The following is a 23,860-nucleotide window of genomic DNA, read 5'->3' as shown; positions in this document are numbered from 1 at the left end:
GGATATTTTTCATAGCTGTCTATTTACCACCACAAACCAATGCTGGCATTAAGATTGCACTGAATGAGTTGTACAAGGCCATTAATCAACAGGAAAACGCTCATCCAGATGCAGCGCTCCTAGTAGCCGGGGACTTTAATGCAGGGAAACTTAAATCCGTTCTACCTCATTTCTACCAGCATGTTAAATGTGCAACCAGAGGGGAAAAAACTCTAGACCACCTTTACTCCACACACAGAGACGCATATAAAGCTCTCCCTCGCCCTCCATTTGGCAAATCTGACCATAACTCTATCCTCCTGATTCCTGCTTATAAGCAAAAACTGAAGCAGGAAGCACCAGTGATTCGACTAATAAAAAAGTGGTCAGATGACGCAGATGCTAAGCTACAGGACTGTTTTGCTAGCACAGACTGGAACATGTTCCGGGATTCTTCAGACAGCATTGAGGAGTACACCACATCAGTCACTGGCTTCATCAATAAGTGCATCGATGATGTCGTCCCCCACAGTGACCGTACGTACATACCCCAACCAGAAGCCATGGATTACAGGAAACATCCGCACTGAGCTAAAGGGTAGAGCTGCCGCTTTCAAGGAACGGACTCTAACCCGGACGCTTATAAGAAATCCCGCTATGACCTCCGACGAACCATCAAACAGGCAAAGAGTCAATACAGGTCTAAGATTGAATCATACTACACTGGCTCTGACGTCGTCGGATGTGGCAGGGCTTGAAAACTATTACAGACTACAAAGGGAAGCACAGCCGCGAGCTGCCCAGTGACACAAGCCTACCAGACGAAGCTAAACCACTTCTATGCTCGCCGAGGCAAGCAACACTGAAGCATGCATGAGAGCACCAGCTGTTCCGGACGACTATGTGATCACGCTCTCCGTAGCCGATGTGAGTAAGACTTTTAAGCAGGTCAACATTCACAAGGCCGCAGGGCCAGACGGATTACCAGGACGTGTACTCCGAGCATGTGCTGACCAACTGGCAAGTGTCTTCACTGACATTTTCAACATGTCCCTGACTGAGTCTGTAATACCAACATGTTTCAAGCAGACCACCATCGTGCCCAAGAACTCTAAGATAACCTGCCTAAATGACTACCGACCCGTAGCACTGACGTCTGTAGCCATGAAGTGCTTTGAAAGACTGGTCATGGCTCACATCAACAGCATAATCCCAGAAACCCTAGACCCACTCCAATTTGCATACCGCCCCAACAGATCCACAGATGATGCAATCTCTATCGCACTCCACACTGCCCTTTCCCACCTGGACAAGAGGAACACCTACGTGAGAATGCTATTCATTGACTACAGCTCAGCATTCAACACCATAGTGCCCTCTAAGCTCATCACTAAGCTAAGGATCCTGGGACTAAACACCTCCCCTCTGCAACTGGATCCTGGACTTCCTGACGGGCCGCCCCCAGGTGGTAAGGGTAGGTAACAACACATCTGCCACACTGATCCTCAACACGGGGGCCCCTCAGGGTGCGTGCTCAGTCCCCTCCTGTACTCTCTGTTCACCCATGACTGCATGGCCAGGCACGACTCCAACACCATCATTAAGTTTGCCGACGACACAACAGTGGTAGGCCTGATCACCGACAACGATGAGACAGCCTATAGGGGAGGAGGTCAGAGATCTGGCCGTGTGGTGCCAGGACAACAACCTCTCCCTCAACGTGACCAAGACAAAGGAGATGATTGTGGACTACAGGAAAAAAAAGAGGACTGAGCACGCCCCCATTCTCATCGACGGGGCTGTAGTGGAACAGGTTGAGAGCTTCAAGTTCCTTGGTGTCCACATCACCAACGAACTATCATGGTCCAAACACACCAAGACAGTCGTGAAGAGGGCACGACAAAGCCTATTCCCCCTCAGGAGACTAAAAAGATTTGGCATGGGTCCTCAGATCCTCAAAAAATTCTACAGCTGCACCATCGAGAGCATCCTGACTGGTTGCATCACCGCCTGGTATGGCAACTGCTTGGCCTCTGACCGCAAGGCACTACAGAGGGTAGTGCGTACGGCCCAGTACATCACTGGGGCAAAGCTCCCTGCCATCCAGGACCTCTATACCAGGCGGTGTCAGAGGAAGGCCCTCAAAATTGTCAAAGACTCCAGCCACCCTAGTCATAGACTGTTCTCTCTGCTACCGCACGGCTAGCGGTACTGGAGTGCCAAGTCTAGGTCCAAAAGACTTCTCAACAGCTTCTACCCCCAAGCCATAAGACTCCTGAACAGCTAATCATGGCTACCCGGACTATTTGCACTGCCCCCCCACCCCATCCTTTTACGCTGCTGCTACTCTAAGTATTTATGCATAGTCACTTTAACTCTACCCACATGTACATATTACCTCAACTACCTCAACTAGCCGGTGCCCCACGCACATTGACTATGCAACGGTACCCCCCTGTATATATAGCCTCCCTACTGTCACTTTATTTTACTGTATATATAGCCTCCCCTACTGTCACTTTATTTTACTTCTGCTCTTTTTTTCTCAACACTTTTTTGTTGTTGTTTTATTCTTACTTTTTTTGTTTAAAATAAATGCACTGTTGGTTAAGAGCTGTAAGTAAGCATTTCACTGTAATGTCTGCACCTGTTGTATTCGGCGCATGTGACCAATAAAATTTGATTTGATTTGAGAGTGTGTGTGTGTGGATGAGAGATCCTTTCACCCTGTAGTACACATGATGTCCAGAAGAGGGCAGAGGCTACCTCGTGCACTGCAGTGCTGCAATGTCATCCAGATCAAACACAGTCGATCACTGTTAACTTGTTCAACTCGGGCAGAGTTGGTTTATGGATGCCACATTAAGCGAAACCTTTCCCTGGTTCTTTGATTTAGAGGCGCAATCTGCAGTTGAAATAATAACAAGGCATTCGCCCTGCTTCTGTTTTAGTAAAAGGCTGAGATGGACCTGGAGAAATGTAACCATTCTCAACAAAAATTCAGAGAAGTGAGGATATTTTTGCCAGTCCTCACTTGTAAAATACTATTTTAGAGTTAGGGTTAGAATTGGGGTAAGGGAAAACAGGATTTTGAATGGGAATCAATTGTTGGTCTCCAAAAAGTCCTCAAAGGTATAGTAAGACGTGTGTGTGTGTGTGTGTGTGTGTGTGTGTGTAGGAGAGCCGGTGCAGTGCACTGCGTGGGCGGGCCAGTGTGCTCTCTACATCCTCATCATGATGTTTGAGAAGGTCCTCATCATCCTGGTCCTACTCATCCCACAGTGGAAGAAGGTGAGTAGGGGGCATAATGGGCAGGGTCCTGACCTATGACCATTTGTATCAGTTTAGTTATATTATGCCTGTGGAAAATGTATGAATAATAACAGTACTGTAAACTGTCTGTCGTTTTAACTCATCTGTGTTAATGTTTGTATTTCCTGTCTTGTTTGTGTGCTTGTTGTGCTCATATTTGTGTGTCTGTGTGTCACAGCTGGCTCTCCTGAACCCCATAAACAATCCTCAGTTGGAGCTGGCCATCGTCATGCTCATCGTCCCGTTCTTCGTTAACGTAAGTTAAGTGTGCAGTGCCTCTGTGAGGCAGGGCTCAATTAAGAACATAGTATCATATGTAATGGTATTACTTCATGGGTTGTTGTTTGCTACAACTATGTGTATTTTATGTTTGTTGACAGATTTTAGCCAATTAGGCTTGTGTGTGTGTGTGTGATCAAACTGTCTGTCATGTGTGTGTCTGGTGGTGTTCTTGCTCAATGGGCTGTGTATCATATGTTGTCCTCAGGCCCTGATGTTTTGGGTGGTAGATAACTTCCTGATGAAGAAGGGGCGGACAAAAGCCAAGCTGGAGGAGCGGGAGGTGGGGGAGGACGTGCGGGGCAACCGTAAGGTGCGCTACAGACGGGCACTCTCCCACGACGACTCAGAGTCTGAGGTAAGACCTTACCCCACCACTAACACAGGGTCATTTATAAAGTCATGGACACAAAATGCTTAACGCACAATCATACACTCATTCACATACATTACACACACAAAAGCTGGTTTAGGGAAAGAGCTTGGGAAAATCCTTAGGAGGAATATAGACTAAAGTCCTTGATTTGATTCTGAGCCTTGTCCACCTCTCCTACTTACCCCAAAAGCCCTCTCCTTGCAAACCCTGTGTTGGCCTCGCTCTCCTCCATTGCCTCAGGCTGACGTAGCCACTGGGCTAAGCTACGTCCTCCTTGACCTCCACTGGCTATGTAGACAAACTCTGCCCAGCACCAGCAGGAGCCTGTCTCTGGGCTGTGAATCGTTCCACCCGGTGCCCATGGCCAGTCACTTTACTGGCCTGTAAACCTGGTGGGCCTGGCCCTGCAATCTGCTCCACAGACCAGAGACAACAACCACACTCACAAACATTCATACATTAAGTAATTTAACAGTCTGCCTCAAGCAGGGGGAATTCTTATGAATCAGAAACTGTAAAAACAAACTGTCCATCCGTTATAAGGAGTGTTTTTTCAAGTCCAGAGTTGAGTTGCTTTGGTATCAAAGGTTGAGCTTATTGTGATACCTAGGTGATTGGTTTCTTCAGTAACAGAGGGTAACTCATGAGTCATCCATAGCACTTAGAGATGGGACGATAAACCGAAAATTACAGACACCGACATTTCCTCCTCTTATTGAAGCAATTTTGCTTACATCTGTAATTTTCGGTGATTAGGCTACACAACTTTTCTGCAGATTTATTGGTTCCAAAACAATTATTTTTTAAACAGTAATATGCATTTACCTGCTTCGTGCAATGAAAGTATCTGCCCTGTCCCTGTTTCACTGCCAGCTCTCACTCTCTCTCCCCCCTTTGTGCACAGAGTGAAGGGAGAGATGCATTCTGATAAGCGCAAGAACATGACCGTTGAGCAACAATTTAAATTATAATTGCGGGAAAAACACATTCTTTAAAACAACTACTGTTAGGGTAAGCGTACCTATTATGCCCACTTACACATTAAGCCCACTTCCGTCTTTGGATAGAGATATTTTTCTTATAAAAAATCTCTGCTGTTTAATGTTTTAACCAATTCATCTGGTTGTTATATCCATATGTTTTTATTCCAAGCCAATCAGATGTTTTGTTATTGACAGTTATGTGTAAGTTCCCACTAGTAGCCAAAGCTGCAAAAAGTGTGGACTAACAGTGAAATGCTTACTTACGGACCTTTCCCAACAATGCAGAGAGAAACAAAATAATAAAAAAGTAAAACACGTAATAATAGATACACTATGAGTAACAATAATTTATACAAGGGCTACCAGTGCTGAGGTAATTGAGGTAGATATGAACATATAACTAGGAATAAAGTGACAGATAGTAAACAGTAGCAGCAGTGTATGAGATGAGTCAAAAAAAGTTAGTGCAAAAAGGTCAAAGCAGATAGTCCAGGTAGCCATCTGGTTAACTATTTAGTCTGGGGTTCTGCTAAGCTTACATATGGAATTGTTTTAAGATAGCTAAATGATCCTTCGCATTTTAGGACCCCTATGATTTGATGAAACATTAAAGTTGGCCTCACTGCTATTAGCACATAGAAACACATTGAATAACAGATTAAAACATGGAAAAACTGTCAAATAATAAATCAAAAGGAAGTTTGTTTTAAAGTCTGTCCTATATCTGAGAGATATGACAGATCATAATTATATATTTTTCTGACAGTAGTTAACCCAACATTTTTGCCACTTAACCACTACCATATATACACTACCGTTCAAAAGTTAGGGGTCACTTAGAAATGTCCTTGTTTTTGAAAAGAAAAGCATTTTTTTTGTCCATTTTAAAATAACATCAAATTGATCAGAAATACAGTGTAGACATTGTTAATGTTGTAAATTGCTATTGTAGCTGGAAACGGCTGATTAGAGTCCCATAATCAGCAACCATCAGTCCTGTGTTCCAATGGCAAGTTGTTTGCTAATCCAAGTTTATCATTTTAAAAGGCTAATTGATCATTAGAAAACCCTTTTGCAATTATGTTAGCACAGCTGAAAACTGTTGTGCTGATTAAAGAAGCAATAAAACTGGCCTTCTTGAGACTAGTTGAGTATCTGGAGCATCAGCAATTGTGGGTTCGATTACAGGCTCAAAATGGCCAGAAACAAATAACTTTCTTCTGAAACTCGTCAGTCTATTTTTGTTTTGAGAAATGAAGGCTATTCCATGCGAGAAATTACCAAGAAACTGAAGTTCTCGTACAATGCTGTGTACTACTTCCTTCACAGAACAGCGCAAACTGATTACACTTGATTAATATTTTGTTATTTGTATTTTTCCCAAAAACAAATCTAACCTTTGAGACCATGTTTGTGTAAATATTTGAGAAAGTCCTTCGCTCTTTGCCCAGGTTACCCTACTCTCTATTTCAGTAAATACAACAGTATCATTGGCACCTAGAAGTTTCAGCCACTTGAAAAGTTAAAAATGTCTAAGTCGTACAGTGTACTCTGTAAAAAAAGAAATTAATAATACTGTGTCTAAATGTTTTTCTTTTTTTACAGAAAAGAAGTACCGTAATTTTCGGACTATAAGCCGCGCCTTTTTCCCCAATTTTCGACCCTGCGGCTTATATAACGGTGCGGCTAATCTATGGATTTTTACAGCTAACGGCCACTAGAAGACCTCCTAAATCTATGGATTTTACAGGTTACAGTCCACCAACTTTAACTCTATGGGCTCTATGACCGGTCCGCGCCCCCCACCTTTAAGCGCGGGCTCCAGCAGGAAAGCTGGAGGCCGAAAAGAGTGAGACAGGTAGCGCGTAAAAGTGGAACCGAGAGTGGTACGAGAGACAGAACGAGAGCAAGACAGACAGACATTACGAGAGCGAGACAGTTTGTCTCTTTCCCGACAATCCCCTCTGTGCACGAACCCTTACATATGGTAATTAAACATTAAAACACCTGCGGCTTATAGTCCAGTGCGGCTTATATATGTACACATCATTCAATATCATTCAATTTAGCTGCTGCGGCTTATACTCCGGTGCGCCTTATAGTGCGGAAAATACGGTACAGATAATGTGGAGGTAAGGAAATGCACTATATTTACATTCTATTTGTGAGGATGATGATAATGATGATGCACTGCCACCACCATCTTCATCACTAGAAATATGTACCTTTGCTCACCCAGATTGACTCATCTAGTCTTTTTACTGGAACCACTGAGTTAATGTTTTTCACAAGAGGACAGCGGTAATAATTTGTTTTGGCAGTAATCCTGTAGTCAATGCAGCATATTCCACACTATTCAGCTGTAACAGGAAAATATGTTTTGAGAAAGTGTGTGAATGTTTTACAGGCACATTAGACAGTCATTACTCACACAAACAAACATTTCAAAACACTTCCGTTTCTGTTGCTATTTCTCTTTCTCTCTTCTTTCTTTCACTCTCTCTCTCTCATTCTCATTCTCTCTCATTCTCATTCTCTCTCGCTCTCTCTCTCTCTCAATTCAATAAAATGTAAGGGCTTTATTGGAATGGGAAACACACTACCGTTCAAAAGTTTGGGGTCACTTAGAAATGTCCTTGTTTTCGAAAGAAAAGCATTTTTTTTGTCCATTAAAATAACATCAAATTGATCAGAAATACAGTGTAGACATTGTTAATGTTGTAAATGGCTATTGTAACTGGAAACGGCTGATTTTTTTAAATGGAATATCTACATAGGCGTACAGAGGTCCATTATCAGCAACCATTAGTCCTGTGTTCCAATGGCACGTTGTTTGCTAATCCAAGTTTATCATTTTAAAAGGCTAATTGATCATTAGAAAACACTTTTGCAATTATGTTAGCACAGCTGAAAACTGTTGTGCTGATTAAAGAAATAATAAAACTGGCCTTCTTGAGACTAGTTGAATATCTGGAGCATCAGCATTGTGGGTTCGATTACAGGCTCAAAATGGCCAGAAACAAATAACTTTCTTCTGAAACTCGTCAGTCTATTCTTGTTCTGAGAAATGAAGGCTATTCCATGTGAGAAATTGCCAAGAAACTGAAGTTATCATACAACGCTGTGTACTACTTCCTTCACAGAACAGCGCAAACTGGCTCTAACCAGAATATTAAGATTGGCAGTCTGAGATATGGCTTTTTCTTTGCAACTCTGCCTAGAAGGTCAGCATCCTGGAGTCGCCTCTTCACTGTTGACGTTGAGACTGGTGTTTTGCGGGTACTATTTAATGAAGCTGCCAGTTGAGGACCTGTGAGGCGTCTGTTTCTCAAACTAGACACTAATGTATTTGTCCTCTTGCTCAGTTGTGCACTGGGCCTCCCCACCCCTCTTTCTATTCTGGTTAGAGCCAGTTTGCACTGTTCTGTGAAGTTAATTTGTGGAATTTCTTTCCTCAATGCCTTTGAGCCAATCAGTTGTGTTGTGACAAGGTAGGGGGGTATACAGAATATATCCCTATTTGGTAAAAGACCAAGTCCATATTATGGCAAGAACACCTCAAATAAGCAAAGCGAAATGACAGTCCATTACTTTAAGAGATGAATGTAAGTCAATACGGAAAATTTCAAGGACTTTGAAAGTTTCTTCAAGTGCAGTCGCAAAAACCACCAAGCACTATGATGAACTATATTTTATATTTGAGATTCTTCAAATAGCCACCGTTTGCCTTGATGATAGCTTTGCACACTCTTGGCATTCTCTCAACCAGCTTCACCTGGAATGCTTTTCCAACAGTCTTGAAGGAGTTCCCACATATGCTGAGCACTTGTTGGCTGCTTTTCCTTCTCTCTGCGGTCCGACTCATCCCAAAACATCTCAATTGGGTTGAGGTCAGGGGATTGTGGAGGCCAGGTCATCTGATGCAGCACTACATCACTCTCCTTCTTGGTAAAATAGCCCTTACACAGCCTGGAGGTGTGTTGGGTCATTGTGTGGTCCTCTGTAGCTCAACTGGTAGAGCATGGCGCTTGTAACGCCAAGGTAGTGGGTTCGATCCCCGGGACCACCCATACACAAAAATTTATGCACACATGACTGTAAGTCGCTTTGGATAAAAGCGTCTGCTAAATGGCATTATTGTCCTGTTGAAACACAAATGATAGTCCCACTAAGCACAAACCAGATGGGATCGCGTATTGCTGTAGAATGCTGTGGTAGCCATGCTGGTTGTGTGCCTTGAATTCTAAATAAATCACAGACCGTGTCACCAGCAAAGCACCATAACACCACCACCTCCGTGCTTTATGGTGGGATATACATGTAGAGATCATCCGTTCACCCACACCGTCTCAGAAAGACAAGGCGGTTGAAACAAAAATCTCCAATTTGGACTCCAGACCAGAGGACAAATTTCCACCTGTCTAATGTCCAGTTGCTTGTGTTTCTTGGCCCAAGCAGGTCTGTTCTTCTTATTGGTGTCCTTTAGTAGTGGTTTCTTTGCAGCAATTCGACCATGAAGGCCTGATTCACACAGTCCCCTCTGAACAGTTGATGTTGAGATGTGTCTGTTACTTGAACTCTGTGAAGCATTTATTTGGGCTGCAATTTCTGAGGCTGGTAACTCTAATGAACTTATCCTCTGCAGCAGAGGCGGTCCTCATGAGAGCCAGTTTCATGATAGCGCTTGATGGTTTTTGACTGCACTTGAAGAAACTTTGAAAGTTCTTGAAATGTTCCTTATTGACTGACCTTCATGTCTTAAAGTAATGATGGACTGTTGTTTATCTTCACTTATTTGAGCTGTTCTTGCCATAATATGGACTTGGTCTTTTACCAAATAGGGCTATCTTCTGTATACCCCCCCCACCTTGTCACAACAAAACTGATTGTCTCAAACGCATTAAGAAGGAAAGAAATTCACAAATGCACTTTTAAGAAGGCACAACTGTTAATTGAAATGCATTCCAGGTGAAGCTGGTTGAGAGAGTGCCAAGAGTGTGCAAAGCTGTCATCAAGGCAAAGGGTAGCTATTTGAAGAATCTCAAATATAAAATATATTTTTGATTTGTTTAACTCTTTTTGGGTTACTACATGATTCCATATGTGTTATTTCATAGTTTTGATGTCTACACTATTATTCTACAATGTAGAAAATAGTAAAAATAAAGAAAAACCCTGGAATGAGTTGGTGTGTCCAAACTTTTGAGTGGTACTGTATGTATGTGTGTATATTAGTTGTATTTATCGTTATCAAGCAAAATGGGTCAATTTATATTGATATTACTTTTTGTCCATATCACCCAGCTCTAATAGCACTATTGACATTGTTGAGTCACTAAAGTCGCTCTGGATAAGAGCGTCTGTTAAATAACTCAAATGTATACATTGTAGGAGTTATTAAAATAGCGGTGAGAGCGTTGAATCCTAACCTATAGACCACCAGGAAGCTGTATCTAATATTAGGAATGCATGTCCTATGGAATTTCCATTACATAGAATTTGTAGCACTATACACGACTGGCCGTGGCATGTGTGACGGGTGTCGTTTCTCATAGACATCTGGATGTAGTGTAGCAGACTGCCAACTGGTTGAGCACTTCCTCCTATCAGAGGAACTATCTGCAATCCACCAGTGGGCCTAAACCCACTATTAAATAAACCTTCCTGTACAGGTGTACACAGAGCATATATAGCTTTGGGAATCTGCCACAAGCAGAAAACATTTAGTCTGTTTGTCTACATAGAGATTAAGAGCAGTGATCTTACAGAAGATGGCAAATAGCAGGCTAGTTTTTTAGTGATGAGTTGGACCTAGTTGTTGCTTAAGTTACAGATGCTGACATATTGGTTTACACTGTAAACAAGACTGATGGCTACCTTCTATACTACACCCATATCCCATTTTGACAGACTTCTCCCCTGTATGACATTGTCAAGCGATATTTGTTCCTGCTGCTTTCACACCTATCTGGTGGTCTAGTGGTTAGGGTTTGGCGCTCTCACCGCCACGGCCTGGGTTCGATTCCCTGTCAGGGAACACACTTTTTATTCATATTTTTTTTTTAGGGGGTAGATCAGCTTTAATATTGTAGATAGATTGTAACTTCCATTAATGTAATTGTCTGCATCACTTCCAATCCCTATATATATATATATATATATATATATATATATATATATATATATATATATATATATATATATATATATATATATATATATATATATATATATATATATATTGTGATGTCACGAGAGGCTGTGTCCTGGAGGGACGTTACATCCCCCTGAGGTGGCTGCAAACCCAGACAGCTATGGCTCCATCTGCTGGTATGGTCGGGAACTCCACCCCTCTATGGCCAATCTTCCCACGCAGCTGAAACAAATGAGGAGCTGATGAGCTGAAGGTTGGGAAAGGGAAGAGACACAGTCTCCAACCGGGGGCTCTCTGGAGGACAAGAGTGCTGCACGTCCACTTCCATGAGGAATATAAGGATTTGGAGATACTTACCTTTGGGAAATACTCACCTTTGGATATATGCACCTGTGGAAATACGTGAGAGACATTTGGAAGGACTTTTTGCTGGGTTGGCCACTAGCTGCAACGTGGACTACAGTAAGGCTGGGGAAAAGTTATCTGAGCGAGTGAGAATTATGATTTTGGATGTGGAAGAGACATCCCTGAACTGTTAACCCTTAAAGAGCCACAAGAGAACAGAATTTTGTTATATTTTCGTTAATTTCCCAAGACATATAATAAAATCCTTGTTTTGTTTGAACCTTGTCTCCTTGCACTACTTGAGCAATCCCGCTGAAAGCTGTGTAGCCTCTCGTGACGTCACAATATATATATATATATATATATATATATATATATATATATATATATATATATCACACACACATACAGTGGGGGAAAAAAGTATTTAGTCAGCCACCAATTGTGCAAGTTCTCCCACTTAAAAAGATGAGAGATGCCTGTAATTTTCATCATAGGTACACGTCAACTATGACAGACAAATTGAGGAAAAAAAATCCAGAAAATCACGTTGTAGGATTTTTTATGAATTTATTTGCAAATTATGGTGGAAAATAAGTATTTGGTCACCTACAAACAAGCAAGATTTCTGGCTCTCACAGACCTGTAACTTCTTCTTTAAGAGGCTCCTCTGTCCTCCCCTCGTTTCCTGTATTAATGGCACCTGTTTGAACTTGTTATCAGTATAAAATACACCTGTCCACAACCTCAAACAGTCACACTCCAAACTCCACTATGGCCAAGACCAAAGAGCTGTCAAAGGACACCAGAAACAAAATTGTAGACCTGCACCAGGCTGGGAAGACTGAATCTGCAATAGGTAAGCAGCTTGGTTTGAAGAAATCAACTGTGGGAGCAATTATTAGGAAATGGAAGACATACAACACCACTGATAATCTCCCTCGATCTGGGGCTCCACGCAAGATCTCACCCCGTGGGGTCAAAATGATCACAAGAACGGTGAGCAAAAATCCCAGAACCACACGGGGGACCTAGTGAATGACCTGCAGAGAGCTGGGACCAAAGTAACAAAGCCTACCATCAGTAACACACTACGCCGCCAGGGACTCAAATCCTGCTGTGTCCCCCCTGCTTAAGCCAGTACATGTCCAGGCCCGTCTGAAGTTTGCTAGAGTGCATTTGGATGATCCAGAAGAGGATTGGGAGAATGTCATATGGTCAGATGAAACCAAAATATAACATTTTGGTAAAAACTCAACTCGTCGTGTTTGGAGTACAAAGAATGCTGAGTTGCATCCAAAGAACACCATACCTACTGTGAAGCATGGGGGTGGAAACATCATGCTTTGGGGCTGTTTTTTCTGCAAACGGACCAGGACGACCGATCCGTGTAAAGGAAAGAATGAATGGGGCCATGTATCGTGAGATTTTGAGTGAAAACCTCCTTCCATCAGCAAGGGCATTGAAGATGAAACGTGGCTGGGTCTTTCAGCATGACAATGATCCCAAACACACCGCCCGGGCAACGAAGGAGTGGCTTCGTAAGAAGCATTTCAAGGTCCTGGAGTGGCCTAGCCAGTCTCCAGATCTCAACCCCATAGAAAATCTTTGGAGGGAGTTGAAAATCCGTGTTGCCCAGCACAGCCCCAAAACATCACTGCTCTAGAGGAGATCTGCATGGAGGAATGGGCCAAAATACCAGCAACAGTGTGTGAAAACCTTGTGAAGACTTACAGAAAACGTTTGACCTGTGTCATTGCCAACAAAGGGTATATAACAAAGTATTGAGAAACTTTTTTGTTATTGACCAAATACTTATTTTCCACCATAATTTGCAAATAAATTCATTAAAAATCCTACAATGTGATTTTCTGGAATTTCTTTTCTCATTTTGTCTGTCATAGTTGACGTGTACCTATGATGAAAATTACAGGCCTCTCTCATCTTTTTAAGTGGGAGAACTTGCCCAATTGGTGGCTGACTAAATACTTTTTTTCCCCACTGTGTGTGTGTGTGTATATGTGTATATATATATATATATATATATATATATATATATATATATATATATATATTATTTTTTTCTCTCCCATATATATATATCCTTTAAAAATATATATATTTCCCTTTATTACTTTCCAACCCCACCATCCCCTCCTGAATTGGAGTAAACTAGTGAACAACAATGCTTAGGCCTCTACTTCATGCTTATACATACTATATACATTTTATGGACACAGTCAATAATTATATTTGGTTTGTTTTTACTCCTGAACTTCCTCCGATCATTTTCGCATGTCTTACACTAGTTATCTTGTTGTTATTAGTTGTTGTTATTAGTCCCATCCTTCAGCTCCATTCAACACATCCCATCTATCTCTTAACACCATCCATATAGGATTTCTATTTGCCATATATTTTTCAACTGTGATGTTTTACAAAAGTTCTGAACCTTTCTATTCTCATAGTTTCTACAGTTTGTGAATTGAAAATAAACATCTTTGCTAAAAGTATTATTATATTATTGATTGATTGACTATGACTTTTCAGATCACCCAGTAGTGCTATCTGCAGGGTTAGCTCCAGGTAAATATTGCAATCCTTCAGCCATTCCTGGACCTGTGTCCAAAAACAAGCTACAAATGGACAGTACCAAAACAAATGATCTAATGATTGTCTCTTCACAGCCAAATCTGCAGAGCTGGGAAGATTGTATCCCCCATACTAATAACATTCTATTGGTAGCAATAATTTTATATAATAATTTAAATTGAAAAATGTTAAGTTTTGAATCCGGCGTCGTTTTGCGTATCAGTTCATAAACACTATGCCCTGGAATCGGTACGTCAAAAATCTCTTCCCAACTCTTCCCACTTTTTATTCTTTCCAAGAATGCCCGACAACCGTAGCCTAGTCAGCACAACTATTTTTTTATTTACACTCTTGAGTACCTCTCCTTTTACCCGTTCATTCAGATCTTGAAATAAACATGCATACAGTGCATTAGGAACGTATTCAGACCCCTTGACCTTTTCCACATTTTATGTTACAGCCTTATTCTAAAATGGATTAAATGGTTTTTTTCCCACATCAATCTACACACAATACCCCATAATGACAAAGCCAAAACAGGTTTTTAGACAATTTTACAAATGTATAACACATTTAACTGAAATATCACATTTACATAAGTATTCAGATCCTTTACTCAGTACTTTGTTGAAGCACCTTTGGCAGCTATTACAGCCTCGAGTCTTCTTGGGTATGACGCTACAAACTTGGCACACCTGTATTTGGAGTTTCTCACATTTTTCTCTTCAGATCCTCTCAAGCTCTGTCAGGTTGGATGGGAAGCGTCGCTGCACAGCAATTTTCAGTTCTCTCCAGAGATGTTCGATCGGGCTCTGGCTGGGCCACTCAAGGACATAAAGAGACTTGTCCCGTAGCCACTCCTGCATTGTCTTGGCTGTGTGCTTAGGGTTGTTGTCCTGTTGGAAGGTGAACATTCACCCCCAGTCTGAGGTCCTGAGTGCTCTGGAGCAGGTTTTCATCAAGGATCTCTCTGTACTTTGCTCCGTTCATCTTTCCCTCGATCCTGACTATTCTCCCAGTCCCTGCCGCTGAAAAACGAATCAAATCGAATCACATTTTTATTTACCACATGCGCCGAATACAACAGGTGTACACATTACAGTGAAATGCTTACTTACAAGCCCTTAACCAACAATGCATTTTTTTTTTTTTTATGTGTTAAGTAAAACAATTAATAAAAGCAAATAACTAAATAGCAGCTGTAAAATAAAATAACAGTAGGGAGGCTATATACAGGGGTGTACCGGTGTAGAATCAATGTGCGGGGGCACCGGCTAGTCGAGGTAATATGTACATGTGGGTAGTTAAAGTGTATGTATAAATAATAAACAGAGTAGCAGCAGCGTAAAATAGGGGGTGGGGGTGGGCAGTGCAAATAGTCCTGGTAGCCATGATTAGCTGTTCAGGAGTCTTATGGCTTGGGGGTAGAAGCTGTTGATAAGCCTTTTGGACCTAGACTTGGCACTCCGGTACCGCTTGCCGTGCGGTAGCAGAGAGAACAGTCTATGACTAGGGTGGCTGGAGTCTTTGAAAATGTTGAGGGCCTTCCTCTTGACACCGCCTGGTATAGAGGTCCTGGATGGCAGGAAGCTTGGCCCCAGTGATGTACTGGGCCGTACGCACTACCCTCTGTAGTGCCTTGCGGTCAGAGGCCGAGCAGTTGCCATACCAGGCAGTGATGCAACCAGTCAGATCTGAGGACCCATGCCAAATCTTTTCAGTCTCCTGAGGAGGAATAGGCTTTGTCGTGCCCTCTTCACGACTGTATTGGTGTGTTTGGACCATGATAGTTCGTTGTTGATGTGGACACCAAGGAACTTGAAGCTCTCAACCTGTTCCACTACAGCCCTGTCGATGAGAATGGGGGCGTGCTCAGTCCTCTTTTTTTTTTCCTGTAGTCCACAATCATCTCCTTTGTCTTGATCACGTTGAGGGAGAGGTTGTTATCCAGGCACTACAAGGCCAGGTCTCGGACCTCCTCCCTATAGGCTGTCTCATCGTTGTCTGTGATCAGGCCTACCACTGTTGTGTCGTCAGCAAACTTAATGATGGTCTTTGAGTCGTGCCTGGCCATGCAGTCATGGTTGAACAGGGAGTACAGGAGGGGACTGAGCACGCACCCCTGAGGGCCCCCGTGTTGAGTATCAGCGTGGCAGATGTGTTGTTACCTACCCTTACCACCTAGGTTATCTTAGTGTCCTTGGGCACAGGGTCTATGGTGGTCTGCTTGAAACATGTTGGTATTACAGACTCAGTCAGGGACATGTTGAAAATGTTAGTGAAGACACTTGCCAGTTGGTCAGCACATGCTCGGAGTACACGTCCTGGTAATCCGTCTGGCCCTGCGGCCTTGTGAATGTTGACCTGCTTAAAAGTGTTACTCACATCGGCTACGGGGAGTGTGATCACATAGTCATCCAGAACAGCTGGTGCTCTCATGCATGCTTCAGTGTTGCTTGCCTCGAAGCGAGCATAGAAGTAATTTAGCTCATCTGGTAGGCTTGTGTCACTGGGCAGCTCGCGGCTGTGCTTCCCTTTGTAGTCTGTAATAGTTTTCAAGCTCTGCCACATCCAACGAGTATCAGAGCCGGTGTAGTACGATTCAATCTTAATCCGGTATTGACTCTTTGCCTGTTTGATGGTTCGTCGGAGGGCATAGCGGGATTTCTTATAAGCGTCCGAGTTAGAGTCCAGCTCCTTGAAAGCGGCAGCTCTACCCTTTAGCTCAGTGCAGATGTTGCCTGTAATCCATGGCTTCTGGTTGGGGTATGTACATACGGTCACTGTGGGGATGACGTCATCGATGCACTTATTGATGAAGCCATTGACTGATGTGGTGTACTCCTCAATGCTATCTTAAGAATCCCGGAACATATTCCAGTCTGTGCTAGCAAAACAGTCCTGTAGCTTAGCATCTGCGTCATCTGACCACTTTATGAACCGAGTCACTGGTGCTTCCTGCTTTAGTTTTTGCTTATAAGCAGGAATCAGGAGGATAGAGTTATGGTCAGATTTGCCAAATGGATGGCGAGGGAGAGCTTTGTATGCGTCTCTGTGTGTGGAGTAAAGGTGGTCTAGAGTTGTTTTTTTTTCCCTCTGGTTGCACATTTAACATGCTGGTAGAAATTAGGTAGAACAAATTTAAGTTTCCCTGCATTAAAGTCCCCGGCCACTAGGAGCGCTGCCCCTGGATTAGAGTTTTCCTGTTTACTTATGGCTTTATACAGCTCATTGAGTGCAATCTTAGTGCCAGCATCGGTTTGTGATGGTAAATAGACAGCTACGAAAAACATAGATGAAAAGTCTCTTGGTAAATAGTGTGGTCTACAGCTTATGAGATACTCTACCTCAGGCGAGCAAAACCTTGAGACTTCCTTAGTATTATATTTTGTGCACCAGCTGTTGTTTACAAATATACACAGACCGCCACCCCTTTTCTTACCGAAGTCAGAGGTTCTATCCTGCCAATGTAGCGCATATCCCGTCAGCTGTGTGTTGTCCATGTCGTTGTTCAGCGAAACATAAGATATTACAGTTTTTAATGTCCCGTTGGTAGGATAACCGTAATCTTAGGTCGTCCAATTTGTTCTCAAATGATTGAACATTGGCTAATAGGATTGATGGAAGAGGCAGTTTACTCGCTCGCCGTCGGATCCTTACAAGGCACCCCGACCTACGTCCACGATATCTCCATCTCTTTCTCATGCGAATGATGGGGATTTGGGGCTTTTCGGGTGTCTGTAGGATATCCTTCGCGTCCGGCTCGTTGAAGAAAAAATCTTCATCCAATACGAGGTGAGTAATCGCTGTCCTGATATCCAGAAGCTCTTTTTGGTCATAAGAGACAGTGGCAGAAACATTATGTACAGAATAAATGACAAATAACGCGACAAAACACACATAATAGTACAATTGGTTAGAGGGCTGTAAAACGGCAGCCATCTTCTCCGGTGCCACTTCAACATCCCCACAGCATGATGCTGCTACCACCATGCTTCACCGTAGGGATGGTGCCAGGTTTCCTTCAGACGTGACGCTTGGCATTCAGGCCAAAGTGTTCAATCTTGGTTTCATCAGACCAGAGAATCTTGTTTCTCATGGTTTGAGAGTCATTTAGGTGCCTTTTGGCAAATTCCAAGCGGGCTGTCATTTGCCTTTTACTGAGGAGTGGCTTCCATCTGAACACTCTACCATTAAGGCCTGATTTGTTAGAGTGCTGCAGAGATAGTTGTCCTTCTGGAAGATTCTCCCATCTCCACAGAGGAACTCTGGAGCTCTGTCAGACTGACCATCGGGTTCTTGGTCACCTCCCTGACCAAGGCCCTTCTCCCCCGATTGCTCAGTTTGTCCATCTCTAGAAATGGTCTTGGTGGTTCCAAACTTCTTCAATTTTAAGAATGATGGAGGCCACTGTGTTATTGGGGACCTTCAATGCTGCAGAAATGTTTTGGTACCCTTCCCCAGATCTGTGCCTCGACACAATCCTGTCTCGGAGCTCTATGGACAATTCCTTCGACCTCATGGCTTGGTTTTTGCTCTGACATGCACTGTCAACTGTGGGACCTTATATAGACAGGTGTATGCCTTTCCAAATCATGTCCAATCAATTGGATTTACCACAGGTGGACTCCAGTCAAGTTGTATAATCATCTCAATGATGATCAATGGAAACAGGATGCACCTGAGCTCAAGTTCGAGTCTCATAGCAAAGGGTCTGAATATTTATGTAAATATGGTATTTCGGATTTTATTAGCAAAGATGTCTAACCTGTTTTTGCTTTGTCATTATGGGGTATTGTGTCGGTTGATGAGGGGGGAAAAAACAATTTAATCAATTTTAGAATAAGGCTGTAATTTAGCAAAATGTTGAAAAGGTGAAGGGGTCTGAATACTTTATGAATGCACTGTATGCATTTTGTATTTTAAGATCTGAATGAACGGGTAGAAGGAGAAGTGCTCGAGTGTAAATTATAAAGTTGTGGTGACTGGGCTACAGTTGTCGGGCATTCTTGGAAATAATAAAAAGTTTGTTCCCTGACCGGGAATCGAACCCAGGCCGCGGCGGTGAGAGCGCCGAATCCTAAGCACTAGACTACCAGGGAGCTCTGTTTGGAGCCTGAATGCATTTCAGATCGAATGTGTGACAAAAGGGAGGCGCCTCTCCAAAAGAGATGTAGCATACCGGACTGCCACCAGGGTGAGCACTTCTTTTACCCTAAGCAACCAGCCCCTACCCCCATCCTTCCACCCCTTTGAGGCAGATTACATTTTACATTTTCGTCATTTAGCAGACGCTCTTATCCAGAGCGACTTACAAATTGGTGCATTCACCTTATGATAGCCAGTGGGACAACCACTTTACAATTTATTTTTTATTTTTTGGGGGGTGGGTTAAGGGGGGATAGAAGGATTAATTTATCCTATCCCAGGTATTCCTTAAGGAGGTGGGGTTTCAAGTGTCTCCAGAAGGTGGTGAGTGACTCCGCTGTCCTGGCGTCGTGAGGGAGCTTGTTCCACCATTGTGGTGCCAGAGCAGCGAACAGTTTTGACTGGGCTGAGCGGGAACTGTGCTTCCGCAGAGGTAGGGGGTTCAGCAGGCCAGGCTTTCTTTGGTCTCATTTCCTCTCTCTTGCTCTCTCTTTCTCTCTCTCTCTCTCTCTCTCTCTCTCTCTCTCTCTCTCTCTCTCTCTCTCTCTCTCTCTCTCTCTCTCTCTCTCTCTCTCTCTCTCTCTCTCTCTCTCTCTCTCTCTCTCTCTCTCTCTCTCTCTCTCTCTCTCTCTCTCTCTCTCTCTCTCTCTCTCTCTCTCTCTCTCTCTCTCTCTCTCTCTCTCTCTCTCTCTCTCTCTCTCTCTCTCTCTCTCTCTCTCTCTCTCTCTCTCTCTCTCTCTCTCTCTCTCTCTCTCTCTCTCTCTCTCTCTCTCTCTCTCTCTCTCTCTCTCTCTCTCTCTCTCTCTCTCTCTCTCCCCCCCCCCCCCCCCCCCCCCCCCCCTCTCTCTCTCTCTCTCTCTCTCTCTCTCTCTCTCTCTCTCTCTCTCTCTCTCTCTCTCTCTCTCTCTCTCTCTCTCTCTCTCTCTCTCTCTCTCTCTCTCTCTCTCTCTCTCTCTCTCTCTCTCTCTCTCTCTCTCTCTCTCTCTCTCTCTCTCTCTCTCTCTCTCTCTCTCTCTCAGATCCTGTTCTCGGCTGACGATGAGATGGACGACTCAGACGAGGAGGATGTGCGCCGGCTCACCGGCCTCAAGACGGTCAAGAAAAAGAAGCACCGTATGGGGATCCCTGTTTAACCTGGGCCTACCCAGGCTGACCTGGTCTAACCCACTCGTGTCCACTCGCCTCACGTCCCCACTCTCTCCCTCTCCAGGCCCCGCTGCCCTGACTGGAGCCTCCTGGGAACATGTCTAGATTCCTCTAACAGCAGGCTTACATTGGTCTCTTTGTGGAGTGAGTAGGGTGCCTCTGTAGGGAGGTGGGATCATGGAGGACTGCAGATCATGGAGACTATTGGACTGCATTTACTACACATTCACATGGGACTCCTGCAGCCTCTACACTGGGAATATAAACACTTGGAAAAGTATTTTGCTGCAGCTAACAACATACCATGTCTATCTGAGATTTCACCATAGATCTATCACTCGTGGTTGTGACACTCATTGGGGAAATTAATTGTTATGATTGGGAAAACCGTTAACACTGGTGTATAGTAGGAACATTTGGATGTGGGTGATGCAGTATAATTGCTAGCACCCCTTCACTGTGGTTCCACACTGACTCTTAAGAGGCCCAGGATAATATTAACTGCATCAGGTTAAGCTGTGAATGGTTGTTACTTTTTCTGTGGTTTAGCAGGTGACCCCTGTTGGATGTAGAGGGAGAGAACAGGCACCTGGGATTGCGCTCAGCGTTTTCCCCTGCCTTCAAGCAAACCTCTGTCATTTTAACATTTTAATACATTTGATACTTATCTTCCAAATCTAAAAGTGATTGTATTCCTCATTTAGATTCCATATATAAAATGTATGTGCTCCTCAACTAGGCTGACTGCAATGGCCTGTCATAAGAGTTGGTGGAGGTGTGTGTCTGTCTGTGTGAAGTTCCCATTCATGCATGTAAGGGAATGTGGGAAGTTTAGGATGCTCCTATGGAGGCTTTGCTCTGTAAACATGCAGTGTTTTATAATAACCACAGCACTCACGTTTCTAACTCCTCTAAGCCTATATCATGACTGCAGAGGGAGGACCGGTCAGGACAGTGCAGCTTGGCTGTGCGTGTCTCAACCATGCACCACCCAACCTTTAACCCAAGGGACCAAGACCCCTATTCCAGGCGCACCCAGTGATGGTACAGCCAGGGTTTAGGTCTGCAGGCCTGGATCGGACCCTTCTTTCTCTGTGTATGTGTGTATGACTGTTAACTGGGATCTCTTCTGTTACCTATTTATTCCTTGTCTTTGGTGTGTCCTGTTTATAATTTTTTTTTACAGTAAGTTATTTTGGGCCAAAACCATGAGGCTGAACCAACACCATGCGTTCTTAATTCAGAGACGGAGTAGATATGGGACATGAGGGTGTGTCCTCAGAACCAACTCTCAAACTCTCTGCTCTTGACCACATTACTGGTCTAAGGATGTTCTTTGTTTGTTTTGTATTTATTTTGTGTTGTTCATACTTTGTTTTCGACAATGTGCCTGTGTGAATTTACCGTGTTGTGGGTGTTTATCTTGTGCCTCAGATCTTCAGACTTGCAGTAGCATTCAGTTGGTTTGGCTCCGATGTTGAGAACTTGACAGAAGCTCTTACCTCTAGACTGGGAGTGACTTTTGGACCGGTGTACAGCCTACAGTACGGTGGAGAGAGCAGAGCGGGTATGTGTCAGTGTGTGCAGTGTTTTAGTACTCGACTGGTCTCTGTCTCGAGTCCAGTCTCGAGACCACATATTGAGTGTCTCGGTCTTGTCTTGGTGTCGGGAACATTTGTACTCTGTCTTGACTCGGTCTCGGACAGTGAGGACCCGTAATTTCTTGCCAAGACCAACAGAGTAAAAGATGTATAATTATCAGCTTCCATTCAGTCAGCGCATAAAACTGCTTCGCCAGGCCAAATATACAGTGCATTCGGAAAGTATGACGTTTTCCACATTTTGTTACGTTACAACCTTATTCTAAAATTGATTACATTTATTTTTTTCCTCATCAATCTACACACAATACCCCATAGTGATAAAGCGAAAACAGGTTTTTAGAAAGTATTCAGACCCTTCGCTGAGAGACTCGAAATTGAGCTCAGGTGCATCCTTTTTCCATTGATTATCCTTGAGAAGTTACTACAACTTGATTGGAGTCCACCTGTGGTAAATTCAATTGATTGGACATGATTTGGAAAGGCACACACCTGTCTAAATAAGGGCCCACAGTTGACAGTGCATGTGAGAGCAAAAACCAAGCCATGAGGTTGAAGGAATTGTCCGTAGAGCTCTGAGACAGGATTGTGTCGAGGCACAGATCTGGGGAAGGGTACCAAAAAATGTCTGCAGCATTGAAGGTCCCCAAGAACACAGTGGCCTCCATCATTCTTAAATGGAAGAAGTTTGGAACCACCAAGACTCTTCCTAGAGCTGGCCGCCCAGCCAAACTGAGCAATCGGGGGAGAAGGGCCTTGGTCAGGGAGGTGACCAAGGACCCGATGGTCACTGACAGAGCTCCAGAGTTCCTCTGTGGAGATGGGAGAACCTTCCAGAAGGACAACCATCTCTGCAGCACTCTACCAATCAAGCCTTTATGGTAGAGTGGCCAGACGGAAGCCACTCCTCAGTAAAAGGCACATGACAGCCCGCCTGGAGTTAGCTAAAATGCACCTAAAGGACTCTCAGACCAAGATTCTCTGGTCTGATGAAACCAAGATTGAACTCTTTGGCCTGAATGCCAAGTGTCACATCTGGAGAAACCTGGCACCATCCCTACAGTGAAGCATGGTGGTGGCAGCATCATGCTGTGGGGATGTTTTTCAGCGGCAGGGACTGGGAGACTAGTCTGGATTGAGGGAAAGATGAACGGAGCAAAGTACAGAGAGATCCTTGATGAAAATCTGCTCCAGAGCGCTCAGGACCTCAGACTGGGGCGAAGGTTACCTTTCAACAGGACAACGACCCTAAGCACACTGCCAAGACAACGCAGGAGTGGCTTCGGGACACATCTCTGAATGTCCTTGAGTGGCCCAGCCAGAGCCCGGACTTGAACCCGAACAAACATCTCTGTAGAGACCTGAAAATAAACTGTGCAGCGACACTCCCCATCCAATCTGACAAAGCTTTAGAGGATCTGCAGAGAAGAATAGGAGAAACTCCCCAAATACAGGTGTGCCAAGCTTGTAGCGTCATGCCCAAGAAGACTCGAGGCTGTAATTGCTGCCTATGGTGCTTTTCTTTTTTTATTTAACCAGGTAAGCCAGTTGAGAACAAGTTCTCATTTACAACTGCGACCTGGCCAAGATAAAGCAAAGCAGTGCGATTTAAATACAACAACACAGAGTTACATATGGAATAAACAAAATGTACAGTCAATAACACAATAGAAAATCTATATACAGTGTGTGCAAATGTAGTAAGTTATGGAGGTAAGGCAATAAATAGGCCCTAGTGCAAAATAATTACAATCTAGTATTAACACTGGAGTGATAGAGCAAAATAAATAACAATGTAAATAACAATATGGGGATGAGGTAGTTGGGTGGGCTAATTACAGATGGGCTGTGTACAGGTGCAGTGATCTGTAAGCTGCTCTGACAACTGATGCTTAAAGTTAGTGAGGGAGATAAGTGTCTCCAGCTTCAGAGATTTTTGCAGTTC

General features: G+C 43.6%; 1 protein-coding gene and 1 non-coding gene across 2 annotated transcripts; one reads left to right on the top strand and one right to left on the bottom strand.

Moving 5' to 3' along the window:
* The first annotated feature begins 3,139 nt into the window (after window positions 1–3,139).
* LOC123490405 (store-operated calcium entry regulator STIMATE-like) lies at window positions 3,140–22,127 on the top strand. The gene is made up of 4 exons (XM_045220443.1): window positions 3,140–3,270; window positions 3,470–3,547; window positions 3,779–3,928; window positions 20,188–22,127. The coding sequence occupies exons 1-4, from the start codon at window positions 3,214–3,216 to the stop codon at window positions 20,299–20,301; spliced, it is 399 nt and encodes a 132-aa protein (XP_045076378.1). The 5' UTR covers window positions 3,140–3,213; the 3' UTR covers window positions 20,302–22,127.
* On the bottom strand, window positions 19,051–19,122 carry trnae-cuc. The gene has a single exon. It is a non-coding gene; the product is annotated as a tRNA-Glu (tRNA).
* Window positions 22,128–23,860: the final 1,733 nt, after the last annotated feature.

Source organism: Coregonus clupeaformis, unplaced genomic scaffold (genome assembly GCF_020615455.1).
Source record: "Coregonus clupeaformis isolate EN_2021a unplaced genomic scaffold, ASM2061545v1 scaf3849, whole genome shotgun sequence".
In the NCBI taxonomy this organism is placed as follows: domain Eukaryota; kingdom Metazoa; phylum Chordata; class Actinopteri; order Salmoniformes; family Salmonidae; genus Coregonus; species Coregonus clupeaformis.
This window is presented reverse-complemented; position numbering and strand designations above follow the sequence as displayed.

What these genes read in the sequence shown, in the direction of transcription:
- LOC123490405 (XM_045220443.1), top strand. Translation starts at nt 3,214, where the DNA reads ATGATGTTTGAGAAGGTCCTCATCATCCTGGTCCTACTCATCCCACAG. An exon ending in TCGTCCCGTTCTTCGTTAAC is followed by an intron (nt 3,548 to 3,778) that starts GTAAGTTAAGTG and finishes TGTTGTCCTCAG; the next exon opens with GCCCTGATGTTTTGGGTGGT. An exon ending in ACGACGACTCAGAGTCTGAG is followed by an intron (nt 3,929 to 20,187) that starts GTAAGACCTTAC and finishes TCTCTCTCTCAG; the next exon opens with ATCCTGTTCTCGGCTGACGA.